The 21,812-nt window shown below is 34.4% G+C and overlaps 4 protein-coding genes across 5 annotated transcripts; 1 reads left to right on the top strand and 3 right to left on the bottom strand.

The window, feature by feature from the left end:
* Positions 1–807: 807 nt before the first annotated feature.
* On the bottom strand, positions 808–3,134 carry LOC125193988 (transmembrane protein 64-like). 2 transcript variants are annotated; one of them, XM_048091971.1, is made up of 5 exons: positions 2,702–3,134; positions 1,978–2,214; positions 1,845–1,893; positions 1,676–1,709; positions 808–989 (listed from the first exon to the last, which is right to left on the bottom strand). In XM_048091971.1, exons 1-5 carry the CDS (start codon positions 2,903–2,905, stop codon positions 809–811), a joined length of 705 nt encoding a protein of 234 aa, XP_047947928.1. In that variant the 5' UTR covers positions 2,906–3,134; the 3' UTR covers position 808. The 2 variants fall into 2 exon arrangements, with proteins under 2 accessions (XP_047947928.1, XP_047947927.1); XM_048091970.1 differs by having other exon boundaries at positions 1,676–1,893; positions 2,702–3,131.
* A 1,315-nt stretch (positions 3,135–4,449) lies between these two features.
* On the top strand, positions 4,450–5,697 carry LOC125193185 (F-box protein At5g49610-like). Its single transcript, XM_048090942.1, has one exon. The coding sequence runs from the start codon at positions 4,450–4,452 to the stop codon at positions 5,695–5,697; it is 1,248 nt and encodes a 415-aa protein (XP_047946899.1).
* A 4,699-nt stretch (positions 5,698–10,396) lies between these two features.
* On the bottom strand, positions 10,397–17,441 carry LOC125193987 (extended synaptotagmin-1). Its single transcript, XM_048091969.1, has 14 exons — positions 17,042–17,441; positions 15,808–15,882; positions 15,604–15,711; positions 15,399–15,431; positions 15,221–15,310; positions 14,914–15,039; positions 14,217–14,360; positions 13,064–13,477; positions 12,758–12,892; positions 12,186–12,404; positions 11,737–12,012; positions 11,508–11,642; positions 11,033–11,338; positions 10,397–10,959 (listed from the first exon to the last, which is right to left on the bottom strand). Exons 1-14 carry the CDS (start codon positions 17,228–17,230, stop codon positions 10,738–10,740), a joined length of 2,472 nt encoding a protein of 823 aa, XP_047947926.1. The 5' UTR covers positions 17,231–17,441; the 3' UTR covers positions 10,397–10,737.
* A 1,245-nt stretch (positions 17,442–18,686) lies between these two features.
* On the bottom strand, positions 18,687–20,887 carry LOC125196723. Its single transcript, XM_048095336.1, has 5 exons — positions 20,703–20,887; positions 20,518–20,619; positions 20,352–20,419; positions 20,066–20,265; positions 18,687–18,845 (listed from the first exon to the last, which is right to left on the bottom strand). The coding sequence occupies exons 1-5, from the start codon at positions 20,849–20,851 to the stop codon at positions 18,777–18,779; spliced, it is 588 nt and encodes a 195-aa protein (XP_047951293.1). The 5' UTR covers positions 20,852–20,887; the 3' UTR covers positions 18,687–18,776.
* Between the last annotated feature and the right edge of the window lie 925 nt (positions 20,888–21,812).

The raw sequence follows: 21,812 nt of genomic DNA, 5'->3' as shown, positions 1-21,812 counted from the left end.
TATATATTAGTATATACTGAATTTTTTTTTTTATGTATTTAATATATTTTAGAACATATTTTCTTTGCACGATGATAATCACATACAGTATATAATAGTGTTAGAATCTATATATGCAAATACATACACAACAATATGATTGTTGAAACATCTCTTAACATGGCATTATTACATAATACTTACAATTGAATTGATCAAAGGTCCACTGATATTATTTTAATTATATATCAAAAATTTTAAATAAATAATGTCCGAGTAAAATTAATTACAACGTCCAATCAGTCATTGGGAGCAAATAAGAAAAAAATATGAACATTGTATAACCAAAGTAATGTCCATTTGAATAACTTTACAGTTAAAATGGAAAAAATGGGTCGGTATAAAATATATGTATTGACATTAAGAAAGGAACAACACCATTTGAAAAGGCTGTGCTTCCATTTGTTGAGTACATACATAAATCTATATGTGAATTTGGTTGATGCATACCAATGTGTGGCAAAACAGTTGCGCTCCTTCATCTGTAGGCCTTCATCTTCATCAGCTGCATTTCGACTGCATTCAGTGCAACAAAAGCTCCTCTCGCATCTGTAGCTCCTTCAGTCGCCTCTTTGCATACCACGTCACAACTACAGTCGCGCTCACACTGACGCAAAACCCAGCCACGCTCATCACAATCTGGGAAACTGACAGGGACTTCCCATCTTTTGAAGCATTAGCTAATGTTTTAATCAGGATCCCTCTACAAACAACAAGCACAAACCGTAAGAAAACATACTCACTCTGTATACAACACACACAACTGCATTCAGTGCAACAAAAGCTCCTCTCGCATCTGTAGCTCCTTCAGTCGCCTCTTTGCATACCACGTCACAACTACAGTCGCGCTCACACTGACGCAAAACCCAGCCACGCTCATCACAATCTGGGAAACTGACAGGGACTTCCCATCTTTTGAAGCATTAGCTAATGTTTTAATCAGGATCCCTCTACAAACAACAAGCACAAACCGTAAGAAAACATACTCACTCTGTATACAACACACACAATAATGTTCTTTTCTCCTATTTACGGCATGATGTTGTTAAAGTGCATCCAGAACAGGTATCTTCCATGTAAAGAGTCACCTAGAGTAGAGGATGTTAATCACAACGACTTTAGCATGCTTTCAAATGCAAGAGCAAGTTTCTTCACTTTCCTCTCAATTAAACTTTGCTAAGCAATTACTACTTTTTTAACTTAAGGATTTGAGTTTGTTTGCATTATCCACTTCAACTGCAATGAAGGAAATAAAATCTAATCATTTGTAATCCCTTGGAATTCTAAGCACCTACACCAAAACACACCCTTGTATAGGGCACAGAAGTGTACAATTTTAAGGGAACAGAAGACGGGAATCCTAGAGGGCATATAATCATGCAAAAAGGAAAGCAAACAATAATTATATCAGAAGCAAATTGACATCAAAATTTCATAGCTAGTGGTGGTGAAGTACAAAGCGCAAGAGATTCTCCATAACCTAAGTAGAACTACCTGGTGATGTTCAAAGTTCATGGACTGTAATTAGCAGTACTTAAAACTCAATTTATTTTACATGTTTTTATGGACAGATAGTAAGAAAATCCAGAGATTCAGACACACGCACACACAGAGGAGGGAACAGAGGAGCTCTCACGTGTAAAGTGCAACAAATATTTCTGGCACCATTCCTGCCACAGTCCCCAGCAAATAAGGAACATATTTCACATCCGTAGCCACAGCGCAGTAGTTATATATGACATACGGGAATGGAGAAATCCTAATCAAAGAAACAGCTCGAAACTGACTAAACCAGTTCCCCTCACCAGCTAGTCTTATGATAGAAGCTCGCTTTGGGTGCCTTTCTAACCATACCTGCATGTGAGAAGATATGGTGTGTGCTTATTTTTGAGTATAGAATCATAGCACAAGAAAAATACAGAAGTGAAATTTCCATACATGGATTCTATGGTAGAACAATGAACCGATGAAATAAGGAATAGAACTGCCAATCAAAACTCCACCAATGATCATCAGAAAACCATAACCGTAACCAAAAGTCATCCCAGCAACCCACATGGATGGTGTAGAAGGTATAAGAAATACTGGGAATATTGCCAGAGAAGCAAACACTATGAGTCCTAGAATAGCTGTGCTGAAAGTTCTCTGCTCCCAATTTATCACCGGGATAATTTCCTGGAAAACGTTAGGGTAATGAGGTTAGGATAAATATTGCGAAAATGTGTGAATGATGTCGAACCGGCTCTTGGCTTATATGAAATGATCAAGAGATGCAATCAGATTATGTTCCTGGATAAACTATTGCATCTAACAATTAACAAGCTATTCTATAGCTAAAACGAGCATCAAACTGGTCAAAACACATTTTTATTGAACAAAAACAATCACCAAATTAGCATTTAGATATATTACTCCAGATAGATGTTCAGCTAATATTAACATGTCAAATGCATCAGTGACTGAATGAAAAGAGTCTCAAGTTGTAAACCTAAATCAGAGCACTTACCTAGCTTCAACAACAACTAAATGGATAACTATAATTCGAGAGTAAACACCATAAATTAATGTAACAGCATAACAACACATAAATGGCATTCACTGAGCTCCTGAAACTCACGAGCAAAAGATGATTTTTCCGGTTAAATCAGAATCAAAATTAAACCTTGTCCATGAAAAATGGCCCGATCCATTTGAAGAAAACCGCGCCCAAAACGGCAACAAACAACACCACAAGCACCAGTTTCGCCCACCACCACAAAGACCACAACCACCCTCCACCATCATCTCCGCCGTCGCAACAGCCAGACGTCGACGTTTCCGCCTCCAATTTCACGTAATCCTCCTCATCGGCAGCATTATAACTCATATCACGCCGACACAGAAACCTAATCAATTGATCGATCAAACACAAATGATGAAAATCAATTCCAAAACCCGACACCTTAGTGAGTGAGGGATTTCAGTTTTCAGCAGTAGCTGCTAGATATGCCAATTTTATGATCCTAATCTAATTCACGAGGAACAAAATCAGTGGAATTTCGCAGAGAAACACCAGAATTTATTGAAACAAGGATTTGGAAAGACACAGTTCGTAGTTTCTACTTTTAATATTATTTACAAAATTATAAAAAGTTCAGAGAATGTTACTTTGACGCTATCTCAAAAATGATTTGAATTATTAATCATCGAATGATGTATTATTATCTTCTAATAATGTATTAATATACGTATGATTACATACATGATGGATTAAAAAAAATGCTTTTGTGTACATACTAAATTATGACAATAAAAAAATGGTGCTATGTAAGATTCACATTTTCATTTCTTGGACTCTTGTTTTCGCTTTTAATTCACTTCTCATTATTTTATTTTAAAATTTTGGACATTCCTCCCTTCGTAAGAAAGGTAAAAATACAAGTATAGGGGAAACGGTTTAAAAATTAAAATATAGTAGGAGTATGTATGATAAAGTTGATAGTTAAATTTGTATATTTCTAACCTTAAGCATATTGCCAAACGTTGACAATGTATCCGCAGTGTTATTTGATATTACTCCCTCCGTTTCTGATTAAAAGTCACACTTTGACCAGACACGAGTTTTAGCAAATATAAAAAAATATAAAAAAAAGTTAGTTGAAAAAGTTAGTTTGACCACTTTAGAAACAAAAGAATGTAATTTTGATCGAGTAGCTATGAAGTTACCTATTAATGGTCAAGATTTTTCGACACTTAATTGTGTCAATTTGCTTGAGATGGCTTCATTGTTATGATTAATTTGAATATATTTGAGTTATCCAGTTTGACTATTTAGTGGGAAGGGTAAGGCTACTAATCGGTATTGAAATAAAAAGGGATATTGGTATCTAATATCGTGAAATTTTCAAAAAGTTGAGTTTTTTCCATGAACTTTAAAATTGACAAATAATATCATGAATTTTACCCCGGTTTGTTTACGTCAAAATTTCCAAATCAAATCATAACGTGAAATTATTTTTTTAGGTAATGGAAATATTATAAGGAAAGGTTGAGTAATTTCCTTTTTGAAATTAGATTTGGGAAAATACTGCTATGCCTTCCTCAAATAATGTGACGGGTAAAAGGAAAATACTACTATATATATCATGAAGAAGGAAAATTAAATTTAAATAGGCAAATTCCTAATTATCAGAAATTATGAAAAATATCGGGTTAAAGGAAATGGGAATAATTAAATAATAAAAGAATTTATTATACATGGAAATAATTTATTAATAATAGAAGAATTAGTCTAGAGATTACTCTGTATATATTAACATCGATCCTAGAAAGAATATGATTCAAGAATTAGCATTACAAAATTCACAATCACAACCAGCCTAATCTTTTTCTCTTCTCTCCAAGCTCCATCAATCCCAATTGCTCTAAACTATGGATAGGTTGAATGATCTTCCACAAGAAATCACCATCGACATCCTCGCAAGACTCCCCTTTCAAACCATCATGATTTCCAAGTGTGTTTGCAAGTCATGGCGCGATCTAGTGGAGTCCACTTACTTTGTCTCGTTGCATTCTCATCATGTAGCCTTGACCTCTGCCCGCCTCCCTGCCTTTGAAGACCTCAAATTCTCAAGAGTTCACAATCTCTTGGGGTTTATTGGTGGCAATGAAATTATACAAAAACCACCAAAAGGTTCGGTTCTCTACACTCACACTTTTCCGGAGCGTAATAAGCCATTTATACATAGCTCGGTTAATGGCTTGCTCTTCATGATCGACTTTGAATCCATGTCGCAATTATTCATATGCAACCCAATAACTCGAGAGTATGTCACGATCGAGATGGGTCGTGATTGTTATTCATGTCAATATGCATTTGGGTTCGGAGTGAGCAAAAGTGGACAGTACAAGCTTGTCAGGGTTTATGCTCATGGAAGTTTTCCCCTTAACTGTCAAGTATACAATCTAGGAATAGGACAATGGAAAAGTATCACAATTGAGAGCGAATTGGTGTTCTGGTATCACAAAGCATATGTGCCTCCTTTGGTGAATGAGAATCTTCACTGGCTTTTAATTGATCATGACAATGTTTTCGTACACCCTCTTAGAGTTTATTGCCTCGATCTTGAAACCGACCTATTTAAATCTTTTTCATGTCCTCATAGTATTACTCTTCAAAATCTTGGTGAAGGCTTGAAATATTCACTATCGGCTTTGAGGGGACGCCTGTGCTTCAGCAATGATGCAGATGATAATGTGATGGAAATATGGTGTATGAAGAAATATGGAGATGAAAAATCATGGATGAAGGATTATGTTATCAAGAGAGAACCATATAAGCTCAGACTTCCTGAAGTTCTTCATAATTATACCAAATATTATATTCCTTATGATTTACATGAGGATTTTCTTTCGAATGTCGAACATCTTGATAGAATCATAGAACGCCAAAATCACAACCATGAAATGTTGTATCCTGTTAAAGCATTTGAAGATGGCGGGATTTTACTCGCATTGCATGAATCTGCTCGACTATTTTACTACTCGGATACGACTAAAGTTATTCAAGAGATCAAGAAAGAGAGGAACCATGCTAGTTCCAACTTAGTTATTCATAGTCCGAATTTTGTTTCGTTAAAATCCTTGGTGACGGAGAATATGAGGGTTAAGTTGCTTTAGTTAGGATTTTATTATGGTTATATAGTGTCTTGTTTGTTAGGGTATTATTTCATACGACAATTTTATATTGTTGTTTGTTAATTATTCATGTTGAATTATTAGCACAAGTGTAATCCAGTTCTTATTATAATAGACCATCTATTTTATGTTGTGTGAATGGAACGAATTAAAATTTGATTGTGTATGGATATGAATCTCAAAGAGAAGTAGAAATTGAGATGAAATCCAAAGAAAAAAAATGGATGGATGGACTGAACACAAGAGGAAAATTTAGGATAAATAAAGAAAAAGTAGAATAACAAATAATAGGCATTTAAATAACAAAATTGTTATGTGCAATCATTTTAGATGAATAAAAATAAATTGTAAAAATATGTCTATTAAATTGGATTGCGGTTATTAATGGGGTATCCTTAAGCATATTGCCAAACGTTGACAATGAATAGGCGGTGGTATTTGAATATAATTAACATTAAGAAAGTGACAAAATGGATTCTGAAATGAATAATTTAGTATACAAAGTACAAACAGCTAGACAACTGTGATTCATCATGGCCAAATAATTCAAAGAAGATAAATTGTTTAATGAAAAGGAAAAAGAAGGAGCTTAATTAGAAATTGAGCATAAGTATTTTATGTTTTAGTCCAGCATAATTGAAGTTCATACTCTTTGTAGATGTAGGTTTGCATGAATAATTTAAATTGGAGGAACAGCCCCCTAATAATGTCCCAGTGTGTTTCTAAAGGTTCTCCTATTAATATATGCCAAATCATTTTGAAAGAGATCATAGAGCTCCCAGATGTATGCAACTCTATTATGTTATATTTCATAATTTTATTTAGAGTGAACTACAAAAATTCACTTTTTTCGTTTTTCCATGATTCTCGTAAATTATTCTCTCATTTTTTATCATTACTTTTCTCAAGAGTCTCCCTTTTAGAAATAAAATACTAACACGTTAATTTTATTTTCAAGAAAGATACTAACTCGATGAAATGCATTCCATTTTCTCATTCTCTTTTTTTTTTATTTTTTCTTTTCTCGACTTGGGGGACGAAGAATAGATCAACGAACATGTTGATTGATTCAAAGGTTTTGCAGAAACTCCTCACATGTACCAAAACATAGTACTAGTAGAAAGGAAGAGAAATTAGTACTTTTGGTCTTTTTGGTTTAATAACTCAACATCATCACTTCATATAGACGTTTCATACACATAACCAAAATTGGTTTTTCTGAAACTAACTGTATCTCAAAAATGAAAATAATGGATACATATTAACTCTTGTGTCAGTCTTTGAGAAAGTAACAAATTAAAACACAAAGATATGTAGTAGAGTATGCTTAAAAATCTCGATAAAAATCAGGGAAGTCTTTTAGAAAATCTAAAGCCCAACAAATTAAAATTCAAAAGAAAATATAAAGCCCAGATTAAAGCATGAAGTAAAGTATCGAATAGCCAACGTCTATTAAAAAATGCCCAAGCCAGCCCAGGGAGACTTGGCCATCATTATTAACCAAATGGAAGTATGAAGCAACCTTAAATCCAATGCCTACAAATTAAATCGACCAAAATGCTCAACAACTAGAAAGCGAGAAAATCAAGAGAACCGTAACAAAATTACTGGAAAACTATATCAAAGCCCAAATTAACACATACATATAAGTATATAAGGAAGCAAATATATGATCAATACATCACGTACTATTTTTTGGGTCATGAGCAAAATAAGAAATAAGCAATATGAGAAGTACATGTTTTTTAATCATAAACCTTTTCGATCGAATCAAGTAAAACTAGTAGCTAGCTAGGCTGCCAAATTTTATTACTGTATTTTCAACATGATACAATGTAAGTAATGTTGATCGATCCACAAGCATAAGGTATACCCATTGGCCATTGATCTTACTACTAAGTAATGAAAATTACATAATTAAAGAGGCTGCTTAAACTTAAATTGAAACTCGGACAATAAGGCAAGCCTCTCTTGTTGAAGGAGACGAGCCTTCTTCCTCAATTTCTCATTCTCTTTATATATGTTGACGTTCTCCATGTAAAGCCTTAAATTCTTCAACTCCATCTCATTTTCGTCCCATCGTCTCTGACTCCTCATACTGTATTAACGTATACGTTACATTTTTCAATTATTTTTTAATCTAAACGAATAAGAATATTGTTCTATACCGTACGTACCTCGATAGCCGGAGAATGCGAACCCTCCTAGTTCGTCTCGGTTTCATCCAGACTTGTGTCCCTCTACAACACATTTTTGCAAGTACTACTACAACTACAAGTGTTGTGTGTGATCTAGCTAGCTGATGAAGCATGTCTCTATATATAGATGAATTACCAATTTTATTTCAAGAATGGTAATGATGATAATCGCTGTCAACCCCATCCATACGTAATGATGCATCAACAATAATAATAAGAAACTAAGAACAATACTCCTACTCTATGTATTCTTTTTTTTACCTTTAGATTGATTTGTTGGTATTTGGTGATTTTGCCTTTTTTCCCCCTATTTTTGCTTTTTTTTAATCTTATTTTTGTGTTTTTGCCTTTAATAATTGGGGTGCCCTCGGAGAGTTATTTTTTTATTTTTACTGCCGGTTCTTATTATTTTTTTTATTTCTTTATTGTTCATTACCATTTCATTAATTTTAGTAGTACTTGCTTTTACATATAAAAAATAATACTCTACTCTACTATCGATTGTAAGATCTTATTAAGACCATATTTCATGGTCGAACTACTCAAAGTGATAAAACGTCTTCCACTATCGATCGTGAGCTTTTGATTAAGATTGGTATTTTCCTAAATAAATAAAAGCATCGATCATTATAATTTATATACTATCAAGTTCATCCAGGTAATGGATACATACAAGACCATTTAAAATGGGCAAAATTATACTATCAAGTTCATCCAGGTAATGGATACATACAAGACCATTTAAAATGGGCATTATTTATTTATTCTTGTTGCAATTGAGTACTCATGAATTGTATTCATCCCTAACTCATAATTCGCCCTACGAATATGACCTTCACCATAAATTATGTATCGCACTATAGTGCCCCATTTCCAAAAAATCTTTCATTCTCAAACTATCGAAACTCTTTGCTTCTCATGTCCCAAATTCACACAAAATGTTTATTTTTTGAGGCGTTATGATTAATGTTGGAATATGTTTGATGCACCATGTGTACGTATGTACAAATTTACTCCAATCAACTTTGTTTTGTCATTTTCGTAATTGAGATTTTAGGGTTTTGTTGGACCATTAATTGTAGGCCAGTTTTCTGCAATTTGAATGTGTGGACTATTATGTTTGGAAAGATTTGGATTTGAGCATCTAATTATTCACATTCTTGAAAAATACTTCACATCCACTCATTGTAACACAATTGTAACTATACATGTTAATTTATTTATATTCAATGAATCATATAAACAAAACACAAACTAGTGTATTAAAAAGACAAAAAAAATACATAATTGATCGTAACAATGTTATATTCTCTATATAGCTTCTGAGGGAGAAAAGGTATTTGCATTTTGCAAGATGTCAAAAACTCATCCTTATCTTCCATCCTCGTTAAATTCGGTCTTTGGAGCTGTCAGTGGTCTTACATTGCATCAGTTCTGGTCCAACCATCGAGATGGGGCTCACTTCCATTCTTAGTCTAGTGTACATTACCATTTACCAATGACAGTGTCAGCGATGACTTTTTTTGTTATGTTCGATCACACGAGTTCTGTTTTCTAGATTAACTGATGATATGATATTGCAATTTTTTTTAATACTATCGAAATATGCCATAATTATTGATTCTAAGAAATATAAGCCATAATTATATCTAGACGTGCATGATGGAGCCATAAGTTTCATATTCAATATAAAATCTAGTGTAATAATATTATAAGATTTTTGATATTGATATAGTCCAAATGTACTCTATGGAAAATGTGAGCTAATAATGGCAGTTTGAAAAATGGCTGAGAAACACTCAAATTCAAGTTTTACTAGCCCAACTATGTAGTATGGGAATATGGTGTGTTTAATTTGATTTAGTCAACAAGAAAATGATAATTTATTTTGCATGTACTTTAATTTTGAGTATGTTGCAGAAATGGAACCCTCCAAAATTGAGATTAATTAGCTAATCACCGACGCATTTCACATGCAAATTGTAATTAACGTTTGCTATTGTTGGTCCATCATCTTCAATTGCACATGCTTTTTAATATCAATATTATATGATTAAGGTTGTTATATTTTTGTGTGACAGAGTATTAAATGCATGAATCAACATTGACTAATTTTAGAATATTATTGATATTCTAAAGTAAACTTGCGCAAATTTGATATAATTGATGTGACAGATTTTCACATATATATGGGGAATAGCGCAAATAATATTCTTGCAAAAACGAACCTCTTAATAGCAAAGGTTTACGATAATGCATTTTTTTACTGATTGAATATCTGATTGTAACATCTTAAATTAAATTTCATGAGAGGTGAACAGTCCAATTTTTAATGCAATCAACCGCACTACAAATGCAATATTTTATGCGTTCAATGCATTATCTCATGAAAAAAGTATAGTTCTTATTTTAAATAAAATACTTATTTCATTTTTCATTTCCATATACATGCTCAATTGTACACCTCTGAATACATTCTTGCGTATTGTGAATCCAAACTATCATTTAAGTAGAAAATAATGTATGAATGTCATTATAGTAGATAGGGATGTCAATCGGACCAACAAAATCGATCTCAGACCAGTTCTTGGTTATTTCCAATTCAGGCCAACTGGGCTGAACTTGTTTTGGGCTACAAATTTCCGGCCACAATTGTCGTTTTTGTTCGATTTATTTGATTTATTCAGGTCAACCCGATTAACATCCCTATAACAATACTTACACATGTAGATATTAGAGGTGGTATGTAATAATGTATCCAAACTGTAACACATGATTCAGTTGCACAACTCTAACTGAAAGTTTCAATCCCTTGAAATCTTGTTCAAGGAATAGTAGAAGTCCTGAGCAGGGAAGGAGACGAGTTGAAGATTTCCTGTCCAAGCTCATTTATTTTATCAATTAGCATTATTTGCTCTGTTTCAAGTCGAAACAAGTACTCCTCTTGGCTCTCGTGCAGGCTTTCGAGCTCATTCAGCGATTCCGAAACCGCATCGGAGTCCTCGTTGTCGACCTGCGATCGGAGCTTGATCATCGTCTCCTTGATCTACACGAAGCCCAGAAATCATTTTTTGGTTCAAGTGTTCAATCAAACAAGAGCAGCTGGTATGTGTTCTCACCCGGTTCAAGATTTCGTGGCGTACTTTGGTGGGGGATGCCTCGGAATCCACGCTCGATCTCTTCTCGAGCTCGGGGACTTTTCTTGTGACTTGGATGTGGATCTCCCCGCGTTTCACTCCCTGCAGAGGTATCCATTTTTCGGCCATCTGATTGGGGGCTAGCATCTGATACTCGACCACGCAGTCGCCTATGCTGGATGTCGGTAACAAGGTGTTGTGATCTTTCACGTGCAGCGTGAGCGGACTTCCATCATCGGGGAATTCTAGAGTTTGGTGCCATTTTGGGCTGAGTGTTTTGTACATTACCTGCAGAGACATGGCACAGTATGGTAAGAAATGGAGAAAGACTGCCGTTGATGATCATATTCATATAATGCATAAGACGAATTTCCGGTGAGTGTAGACTACCGGCTAAGGGGGCGTTGAAGACGGAAAAAAACTGTTGAAATTTCTAGTGCATCAAGCATCATCTAACCTTAGTACTTTTCTTCAAGTTGCCATAGTGTATCCTTACGTAAGGATCACTAGTTCCTCGGAGATCAGCAGCAATGAGATCTCTCGCTTCAATGAGAACGAGCTCTATCCAACCATTTGTCCGAGTATGTGAACCCTGACATTACCAAGAGAGAATAAGACAAGATGCTTCATCAAATCTGAACTGAACAAAATTCGTGACTATTAACTTTAAACTATTTAATGCATACCCTTGAATTTTCACCATCATCAACTTTTATCGCTTCTATCTGAAGCCGCAGCTCTCCAGAATTGACTTTTTCGAGGGGAATGTACACGTCCCTTATAGAACCTTCCACGAGTCCTTCCAAATTCACGCGTGCACTGCCAATACTCTCATCGCCAAGTGTTTCCTCAAGCAAGCATTTTACCTTCAAGTATTCCCCACCTCCTATTTCGTCAAATTCAAATCTCTGATTCCAAGTAGGATTTGAAGAATGTAGGGCGGGTTTCGTTCTTTGGACAGCCTGGAGAAGACACGTGTACGAGGCTTGTTCATAACGTATGAAGAATTTTATAGAGGATAACATCAAAGTTGTGTTCTGCTATCAAGTCACTATATAATACTACTGAAACGAGAACTTAGAACGAAGACAGCGTTTTACATGGCTGCAGCAACACAGTAAGAGGCATTACGTACCTTGCCATACTGCAGTTTGACGTAGGGGTCAGATTTCCCGATTTTGTCCTTCACAAGGAGATCCTTGCCCTCAACCACAGTAATACAAATTTTCCTTCCGGTTGTGGAAAAATAGTTCGATGAGCTACCGAGTGAATGACGAGAGCTTGCATTTAAATTAGTCGAGCTATGTGAACCATCAGAAAACAGCCACTCTTTCAGTACAAGCCTCACATTTAGCTGTAAGACAGTTTCCATAAATTAGAATATAGTTACTCTTCAGTCTTCTGCTAAATTATCGTTAACGATGAATATTGAGTTTGTAACACAATTGTTGGATAACACAAGCAAGATTGGATTGGACAAATTTAGCTGTGAAACTCTCTATTTTCATTTTAATTTTCAGATGTAACTGTAAAACTTATTCATACGTCATGAACAAGCCTTGTCACCAAACGTGATCCTCTAAACATCAGTCCCACAAACAGATGAGATGATGAAGCATCTAAATGAGGCGGAAAAACTGACAAAATTGATCCATGTTCCTCAAAAAAATTTATGAACCATTAGTTCGTTAAAAGTTGAGAAAGTACCTCTCCTAGATTACCCCCCTCAAATGGAATTGTCATCTCAATTTCTTTCCCACAAACGTCAGCATGTTTCGCAATCACACTGTTATTATCTCCGATGGCCCAAAATATGGTTGAATCATCTTGAACATACCTAACCTGCATTATAGGAAAGGTTTGTGTGATGTTCTCAAAAGTGTACCAATACCAAGAACCCAAAACTAAGCATACTTGAGAAAATAATAAGTGATCAAGCAATTTGAAAATTTAAACCAACTAATAGTACTTCTTTATTTACATTCACGAAACAAGAATAAGCGACAAACATACCTTAACTTCACAGCAAGTAAGATAGTCGTACTTTATACTTCCAGGGGTGCGTTGATAGAGATGAAATTTAAGAACTCCTGCATTTTCATGCAGGATTAGGTTGAATGTCGAGTCCCACTTAGGAGAAGATCCTGCTCTACAATCTGTTTTCCTGGTGAGCTCCTCGAGTTCTATCTCTACAAATGTCTGAAGCTCTTTGTTGTCACTGGGGACTGCATCTGGATTTGCACAGTTGAATTGCTTCGAGGAGCCATTGCTCTTCAGGTTATGACCCGAAAGCTTGCTAGCAGAGAGCACTGTTACATATAATATACCACCAACAGCTTTCTTGTGCAAATCTTCAGGTGGCAGAGCAAGACACTGACGGCGTGGTTCAACCATCCTCTTATTCAGTGTTTCAGTTGCAAGTTTGACCTGCAAAACAGTATATGTTGCTCATTGAATATGTGCTAAAAATACAATAGGACAGGCACGAATTCTTGTGATAAGTGGTAACAACATTCAGCTCTAAATAAATTCTGCATCCTATAACCAACTCTGAGGGTAACTAGCTAATAATAACGTTTCAGCGACGTTGTGTGTCCTCCAGTATTTCTGGAAACATAGTAGGGAAACTAAAGGCTCACTAATAAAGACGTGAACGGAAAAGTGTTTGATACATACATCTGCCTTGTAGTATTTTTAGAAACATGAACAGAAGTCAGAAATATAACAAAGCATTAATCGAGATGTGAAGTTAAATCAGATTCAGCAAGCTGCCATAAATGTTACAAAAAAGAAACTGAACCCTTTTTTGTTTTTTTATCATACAGGCAAGAAAACAACCACGAGCTCAATTTGTTGGTGCTGATCCATGACCCATGCTAGTTAGACACTATATTATTCTACTAATCGAGGGATTCCACAATGAGATAGTTTCATGCTAATTGTTAAAATTTTAGAAGAATCTCAAATCTTTTCCAGCTCTGCTCTCTCATTGGCGACAGAGTCTCGAGTTTCAAACTTTCAATGTATTTCATTAACAGAACCATTAGCTACATGTTAAAATTTATAGAAGATCCTATCATCTCTATTAGCTCTGCTATCTCATAATGGGTCTTGAGTTTCAAGATATTTCATCATAGACAACATTGGTGAAAATCATAATACATACCAACCATGACGAAACACCCGGAAGCTCAGTTGCGGGTAGAGACTGGCTTCCACCACTTCCGAAAGCGACACCAAGTCTGACCTCAGGAGTCGATACAAAGGAATATGCTATCGCTTTTCCTTCTAATATTGGCATGAAAAGAAGCTGCACAATGCAAATGATGTAATATTTTCAGAGGACAAAGTTTTTTACCAAATAGGAAGTATGGCAGTAAAATATAGACCCTTAGTATTGTCGGGTTTATTTGCAACAGTTACTGAAAATTGAAATCATTATAAAGTTCAAGCAATTGATTACATCAGTTTCCCCTTCCCTTCAATCTCTGACAACATACTAGTGATATGCTACCAAACAACGAAATTGGTAATGGAGAGAATTAAGTGACAAACCACTCCATCTAAACATCACCCAGCGTTTAAGAAAAAAAAGCATAACTTTTGCGAGAACAAATTGAAAGAAGTTCCTAACTCGACCAGCCTTGCAATTGCGAGTATAAGGTCCCCATCCAGTTGTTCTCTATAGGTTCTTAGTAGTATAAGGACAAAAAATTAAGAGCAGGACAAAGCAGAAAGTATTGTGACAAACGTCCTTTTAAAATAAATACTATGAGAAATAAACCTGATGATCATAATCACAAACAAGAACAGATCCAAGAACAAAAAGAAAAGAGAAACAAGAGAGCAAGATTGATGCATACATTGCCCTTGATGTGGATGCTGTTTACAATAATTCGGGCTGTCCCCATTAAAGGCATAGCCAACTTAGCCGACAAGAGTATATTTACATCATCTGAGTCCCAGTCAAAACTACATCGCAAGATTCGCTGCGTCATCAAAAAATATAAGGTTTACATGAGCAAAAAAAGATAGGGAAAGAGAGAGAAGATACGGGATTAGGAAGATCAGTTTCATTAGACTACGCTAACATATTTGAGAAGTTCAATGAACTACCGGTCAAAAATGCTTGATAGAAGATTTGCATTTAATGAGTAAATAATGTCAAACCTGATCACCTGATGTTGCCCAACAGGCTCCCTGCAGCCCAAGTAAAGGAGGACGAGAGCCAAGAGAAAATCCTTGTAACTCTATCCTTTCCTAGACATAAGTAATGTTTCATAGTATTAATACCGACATGATTGAAAATGATTACGTCACATGATCAAAATAGAGAATTAGGACTTACAATTAGCCTTGATTTCCTATGCTTCAAGCGCCTCTGTAATTATTTATAAGTTAATAAGCGATACATCTGTAACAGTAACAACTCTTCTCTATGTATGAGGATAAGTAGGTTCATTAGGTGGGCTAATGGTGCAGGAGCAGAAAAGGGCTTTGGAAATTAATAATATAATTTGAAGAACAAAAAATATAGAGATCAGAATAGTTACCTCAATTATAGACGCAAATCGTGAAGAAAGTTTTGGGTTTACGTAGTTCAGCCAAACTTCCATTAATAGCTTGTTCAGCCATTCGCAGTGTTCTAAAGGTGTGACAGGCTGTTCATATACGAAGAAGAACAGTCATTTTTATAAATAATGAACGAAATGAGCAATCAAAACAAAAGCGATCCTAGAAATAAAGTGAGTACATACTGAAGTGTTTAGTGTCACTTGCATCCATTTCTTATTCAAGTCGTCCACAATGTTTCGCTGCTGATAACTTCCGTACTGTGGGGAAACAAAAGGTATGGGTTAATCAACTAGACAACGATGCAATCATTGTAAACCTTCTAGGCAAATCAACCAATACATCAGGTGCCATTTTCTGCTTTGTTCGACAGAGCACTATCTATGTCTAACTACCCATAATCAGATACTATATGTCGATACGTGATCAAAGTTCAACAATCTAGCATCCAATTAAGGCATCATTAGATTAATATTAGTTACACAAAATCCTCCATTCTTTATAGTTGTTTCCAAATTATGCTTAGACTGACTTGTTTAGGCATCAACAATGAATACAACTTCTGCCGGATTTTCATTTGTAATTTGCACGTGAAATTCAGAAATATCACAGTTATCTCACACCAATACCAGGTGTGACCACCGTAAAGAGCATACAAGCAGTCGATTTTATCTGAGACCGTGACCACGTACAAAAATATTAAGAGCGTAGCCACAAACATTATGATAATGAAAATGAAGGAGATGCATATTCAGTCAGGCATAAAACATTGAACAGAAACACACTCCTGCAATGTCATTGCAGTGATATCTTCTTTCTAGACATATCATTTGCATTTGATCTCGAGAAGAGCATAACAAGTACATATGCATGAAAAGTTCATCCTTTTCAACCCGTGAAGTTACAAATTCAGGAACAGTTTAAATTCTGCCCACCATCCATCAAACTTGCATCAAAGTTCAAGTGGTCCTGTCTTGAGAAGAGCAACAAAATACATTTCCATCCTTCCTAAGAAAAAAATTGAAACGTTCAAGACGAGTGATCCTAAATAAGAAACATAACCGGTCCCCTTCCGTATACCAATTACAGATCAAAGGCAAGATATCCGTATTTCTACTCATCACAATTTTCACGTTCTCTTCCTTCTTTCTACTGCGAAAGTTGTTGCAAAACAACTCAAAGATTTGCTTTTTTCTTACTACAAGACAATTTAGTCTTTCCATCTGCAATTCCCATCAGAGATTTGATGCAATTGATGATCCAAGTCCTCTGATCAATTTAAGCTAGACTAAATACAGTTAGCCAACAACAGCTCTTTCTACAATCATGAACTCAACAAAAACATCATAACATATATTGCCATATGAGCACATGAAACAAGATAAAGCCTAAAACAAGGTTAGATGATCAAATAAGTACCTGAATTGTTGCCCAAACAGCACACACAAGAAGTACCCAATTAGAAAGAGAGAAAAGCCACTTCTCGACAGCCCAAAGGAAGAGCAGCAGAGGTACAACAAAGGGAAGCAGCGGCTGCTGCTCCACTAACTTGTACCATGACTCCACCGCCCCCTCCAAGTCAAACAATTTCTTCTTCGTTCTTGCCATACGACAAAGCTGCAGAATTAAAGACTCCCACAATCACAACTGATCATGATTTTGAAAGATCAAGAATGCCGAGGGTTGCCCAGAAGCAGAAACGATTTCTTCAATTGAAACCGTTAGAAAGAGGGAAAAGGCAAAATGGGCCCATCCAGAATAGAATTCAGCGCTATAATCTTCTTGTTTGGCTGCTCAAGCCAAAACATTAGCATAAAATCCAAAGCGCAAAAAGAAAAAGACGAGACTATAAATACTCCACATAACATTGGGCAGCAGAGTTGAAAAGTCGTCGCTGGTCAAAGCTTAGATGATTCTACGAAGATGCAATAGCAAAAATAATTTATTATTTATTTATTTTTTTTGGGTCGGATTTAATTCGATTATTTCGATTTTGATATTTTTGGTGATATGCTGTATTAATTATCTGTAATACATGATATAGACTTATAGATATTCAAGATTAACTTTTTATTGTAAATATACACGAATTTTAGAAATCATTAACTATTTTCAACATCTATGATTATTATAATTTCCTTCGTCCTCAATAGGAGTATAATATCTCATGTTGTGAACTTACTTGTTATGTCATAATTATTACAAAGGTTAATTAATTAACTTGGGATAGCATTAAATCTTACAATCCACTTTATCATATAAATTCATCATTTGAGTATCATTTTTCATTTACCAAAAATCGGATTCTGAGTATATAAATATATCATGATTATTTACTATGTACATCAATTATATGTTACTTATTTCCACAAAATTAAACGTTTAGTCACAAGAAAAGTTAGCTAAACTAGTTAGTTGATGTGACCTTTTGAATGATTTTGCTAGTTAATCATAATAGTATATTTAACTGTTTTTTGTCAAAATTAACTATAGTACTATGTTATATTCAATACCAATATACACAAGTACGTGCCTCTAGCAAGGTCAATTTTATTCTATGTGGATATTTTTTGTTATATACTAATATCCACAAAAGTAGCTAAACGAAAATCGAGGAACACGTTAATTCACGCTAAAACACTACTTTGGTCACATGCTCAATCAATAGAGAAATATGGGAAAATGAAAAGTATTAAAAGTATAATATTGAGATGAAAATATACTACTAGTACTTATCAAACTTCAAGAATAGATACCATAGAATTTTGGCATGCAAAAGCACTTCATTTGTAGACAAATTGTTCTAAAATTCCACAATAAATTGAATATTAGTATATTTAGTAAATACGACTATAATAATGAACAAACAAAAACTTATAATTATATGCCAAAACATTGAGTTGGGATTTGTCAATTTTGATCCAATTAACTTGAGTGCTATCAATGGTTCGGGTTAGGCCCACCCGCCATTTCAAAAATAAAACTATGGCAAGTAACAAAATTAAATTTTAAACGATTTATAACGATCAAAGAATTACGAACAAGATAGTAGTATTAAATTAAATGTGTTAAACTTTTTCAACATTAATTGAATAAATAGTAATATTCGATGTCAATACAAACCATAGATTAAATTGTTGCAGTAATTAAAGATTCATGCTTTATCGGTGCGTTTGAATTGCTTGTCCAGAAACTCCTCCAGCTTGTCATCAATTTCTTCCACCTGCATATTTCGTTACCAAACAATGTTTTTATCAACTATGTAGATTAATATGACACAATATGATTCTAATGAGAAGCTTTTTTATATTAGTAACTTAACAATATACCTGGTTCTAATAAATTGTGTGTTGAATGTATTGTGAATTCACAATCTTTATTATATATAGTCGAAGTTAAGTAATGCACATTGCGTAATACCATAATTAAAGCTTTAAAAATGTCAAATATTAAGTTATTGTGGTCACTAAGATTCACACAATTTAAACCGTAATCATGTAGATTTGATTAAGTTATTTATCAACAAACATTAAAATTAACTTGCGTAAGACCATAATTAAAGCTTTAAAAATGTCAAATATTTGGATTACCTAAAGTAGGGTCGCGTTAAAATAAAACCAATCTTCTAATCCAGAACCCGGAACTATCTCAATATCATGTATTAAAATTATCAACACAAAGACAAAACTTTCTCAATAGATTTGTGTTGATAAAATTATATCTTTGTGTTGAGATTTAAATTTACATGTTATGTTCATAAAGTTATATCTATATGTGAGAAATTTCTAACATAATGTTGAAGTTCTGGGTTTTGGATTGAGAATTAGTTAGCATTTGATTACCCCAACCTAAAGTAAGTATATAATACTACTCCTACTATATATGAGTTGATGAGTAATTTGCTATTAATGTTTTATTTTATTTAGATTCGGATCATTATTGTCTCACAAAATTTAATCTATTCATATTAGTCGATCTTCTTAATTAAAAGGAAATAGTTATCTAAGACTGTCAGGTTCACGTGCCCATCATACCTCAACTACTACAATAAATTCAATAATGAAGCTTCACCTACTTTGTATACATTCTAATATTTCAGTCGATCATTAATTTATTTATTTTTTTCTCATTTCAAAGATCTTTTTCTCTTTATAATATTTTTATCTCTAGCATTTAATGTCACTACAGCTATTTTTGTCATTAAATTAGAAATATATTCTGATTATGACTAATGATATTATCGATTTTCCCTATATTCAAGTCTGTCTAATATACAGCTAGCGCCATCTTTCATGTAACCTAATTATTCATTTCGGGCCCCAACAAAAATGCACATGGGAAAAATATAGTCATACCTTTAATTGAAGCATGCGATATACTAGTGTCACATAAATAATTAACAATCCTATATATACACTTTGGAAATTAATTAATAAAAGTTACCTTGTCCATCAAATCTCCAATTTTATCAGCCTCTTCAGCTGTCTCCTCAGCCAGATGTTCCACGAAGTGAACAACTTCCTTGAGACGGCCCTCCGGTAGTGATTCCTCGAGCTCCTCTGCCGCGTGCTCCACCCTCTCCGCCACCTTCTCCACCGCGTCTGCGATATTTTCCACCGTCTGTGCCGCCATGTCAAGCTGCTCTATATGTACAAAACAAATAAATTCCACTTCAATTCACAAAACCCTAAAAATTACTCCTAGTATAGGTAAAAAAAATGCCCCTTACTTGTAAATGCTACTAGCCTTTGGATCAAAAACGGACCCCCTACTAGCAATCCAGCAACACTAACAACCCTACAACAAGATTAGAAATACCACAATAATATCAATTTAACTAATTTTGTTACATCAATTCAAAAGAAATAAGATTTGTGGTTATACTAGTAACGCACCATGGATTGTCCGTGGGGAACCATGAAGGTATCCCGGGGATGGACAAAGAAGAGATAACATCGCCAGCAACCTCCGGGGTGGCTCTCCGGCCAAGTAGATCTCTGAGAATCCCCAAATAGAAAAACTATTAGTCCATGCACATTTTTTTTATATAGGAACAAGTAACATTAATTTATATACCTACTTGTTTGATGGGGTTGTTATGGAGAATTTGTGGAAATTACTTCTGTGGGGGAAGGAGAATTGGCTTTCATCATTGAATTTCTTGTGATTGTAGGTTTTTTTCTGGTTGAGGAGAAGGCCTAAGATGGGAGTGGAAGAGGAGGTAGCCATGTGAGGAAATTCAAACAAAAAAATGTATTATTAGGTTAAATTTTATTTTGATGATGTATATATATAGATAGATGAAGGAGAGTGGGGATGTTGACTACATTGGCTTGGGCCTTGGAATATGGAATTAAATAAAAATTAGTTGAAATGTTTTTTCATTGGCGCAAAGGGACTGTCTCGTGTTTAATTTAAAGCTAGTATTTTAATAGTGATATTGACTCTCGAGGAAAATTCCACGATATAAATGAAGATGGCGTGTGTATTGTAAATAATGCTATGCTTAAGATTTGATTCGAAATGTTTTTTTATAGTAACATATAGGTTAGTTTTCTTCGATCATATTTGTAATTAAATTTGGATATGTAATGAGTAATGACACTTCGATTTATCCAAAAATGTCCGTGTTGTGACATTTTTAACCCAAAAATATATTACTACTATATATATTATTCTCGAGCACTCTTGGCCCTAGATAATTTACAATATAATTCACGAGTTGCATGCGGTTGAGTTGTGATATAAGGTAACTTTTGTATCCTGTTGATTTGCAAATAACTTTTTGAAAATAGTTAATATTGTTCTTGATATTATGTCAGCTCTACAAACATGACATTGGGCCTTAAGTTAGTTCATACCCTAATGTAAAAATTTATTTCTTTATTTTATAGTACTAGTAATGAGTCTGTTATATTAAGACAAAAGAGACTCACAAAACTCTTTTTCAAACCATTACATTTATAGTGGCTAGGCCCAGCCCATTCATATTTCCATACAAGGTATCCTACAACAAGTTAATGTTTATTCCCATTTGATCCCATTAGCTCCATTTTCTTGGGTTATTGGTTGGCATGTCTCATGAAAATGAGAAATTGGGAAAGCATAAATTAATACTAGTATTAAGGGAAAGTATTATACTATATCTCCCTTTGTCAATCCTAAAAACTTATTAATGTTGTTGGAGTAA

The sequence above is a fragment of the Salvia hispanica genome, chromosome 6 (assembly GCF_023119035.1).
Source record: "Salvia hispanica cultivar TCC Black 2014 chromosome 6, UniMelb_Shisp_WGS_1.0, whole genome shotgun sequence".
In the NCBI taxonomy this organism is placed as follows: Eukaryota; Viridiplantae; Streptophyta; class Magnoliopsida; order Lamiales; family Lamiaceae; genus Salvia; species Salvia hispanica.
Note: the sequence above shows the minus strand (reverse complement) of the source record. Positions and strands in the feature narration are given on the sequence as shown.

Excerpts from the sequence above, each read along its gene's own strand:
- LOC125193185 (XM_048090942.1), top strand. The coding sequence starts at position 4,450 with ATGGATAGGTTGAATGATCTTCCACAAGAAATCACCATCGACATCCTC.
- LOC125193987 (XM_048091969.1), bottom strand. The coding sequence starts at position 17,230 with ATGGCAAGAACGAAGAAGAAATTGTTTGACTTGGAGGGGGCGGTGGAG. Across the intron at positions 15,712-15,807 it reads AAGTGACACTAAACACTTCA|CCTGTCACACCTTTAGAACA; the intron begins GTATGTACTCAC and ends GTATATGAACAG. Across the intron at positions 12,405-12,757 it reads AGGGGGGTAATCTAGGAGAG|CTAAATGTGAGGCTTGTACT; the intron begins GTACTTTCTCAA and ends ACTGTCTTACAG.
- LOC125193988 (XM_048091970.1), bottom strand. The coding sequence starts at position 2,905 with ATGAGTTATAATGCTGCCGATGAGGAGGATTACGTGAAATTGGAGGCG. Across the intron at positions 1,894-1,977 it reads TGTTCTACCATAGAATCCAT|GTATGGTTAGAAAGGCACCC; the intron begins GTATGGAAATTT and ends TCTCACATGCAG. Across the intron at positions 990-1,675 it reads ATATTTGTTGCACTTTACAC|AGGGATCCTGATTAAAACAT; the intron begins GTGAGAGCTCCT and ends TGTTGTTTGTAG.
- LOC125196723 (XM_048095336.1), bottom strand. The coding sequence starts at position 20,851 with ATGGCTACCTCCTCTTCCACTCCCATCTTAGGCCTTCTCCTCAACCAG. Across the intron at positions 20,420-20,517 it reads TTCCCCACGGACAATCCATG|GGTTGTTAGTGTTGCTGGAT; the intron begins GTGCGTTACTAG and ends ATCTTGTTGTAG. Across the intron at positions 20,266-20,351 it reads AAGGCTAGTAGCATTTACAA|AGCAGCTTGACATGGCGGCA; the intron begins GTAAGGGGCATT and ends TTGTACATATAG.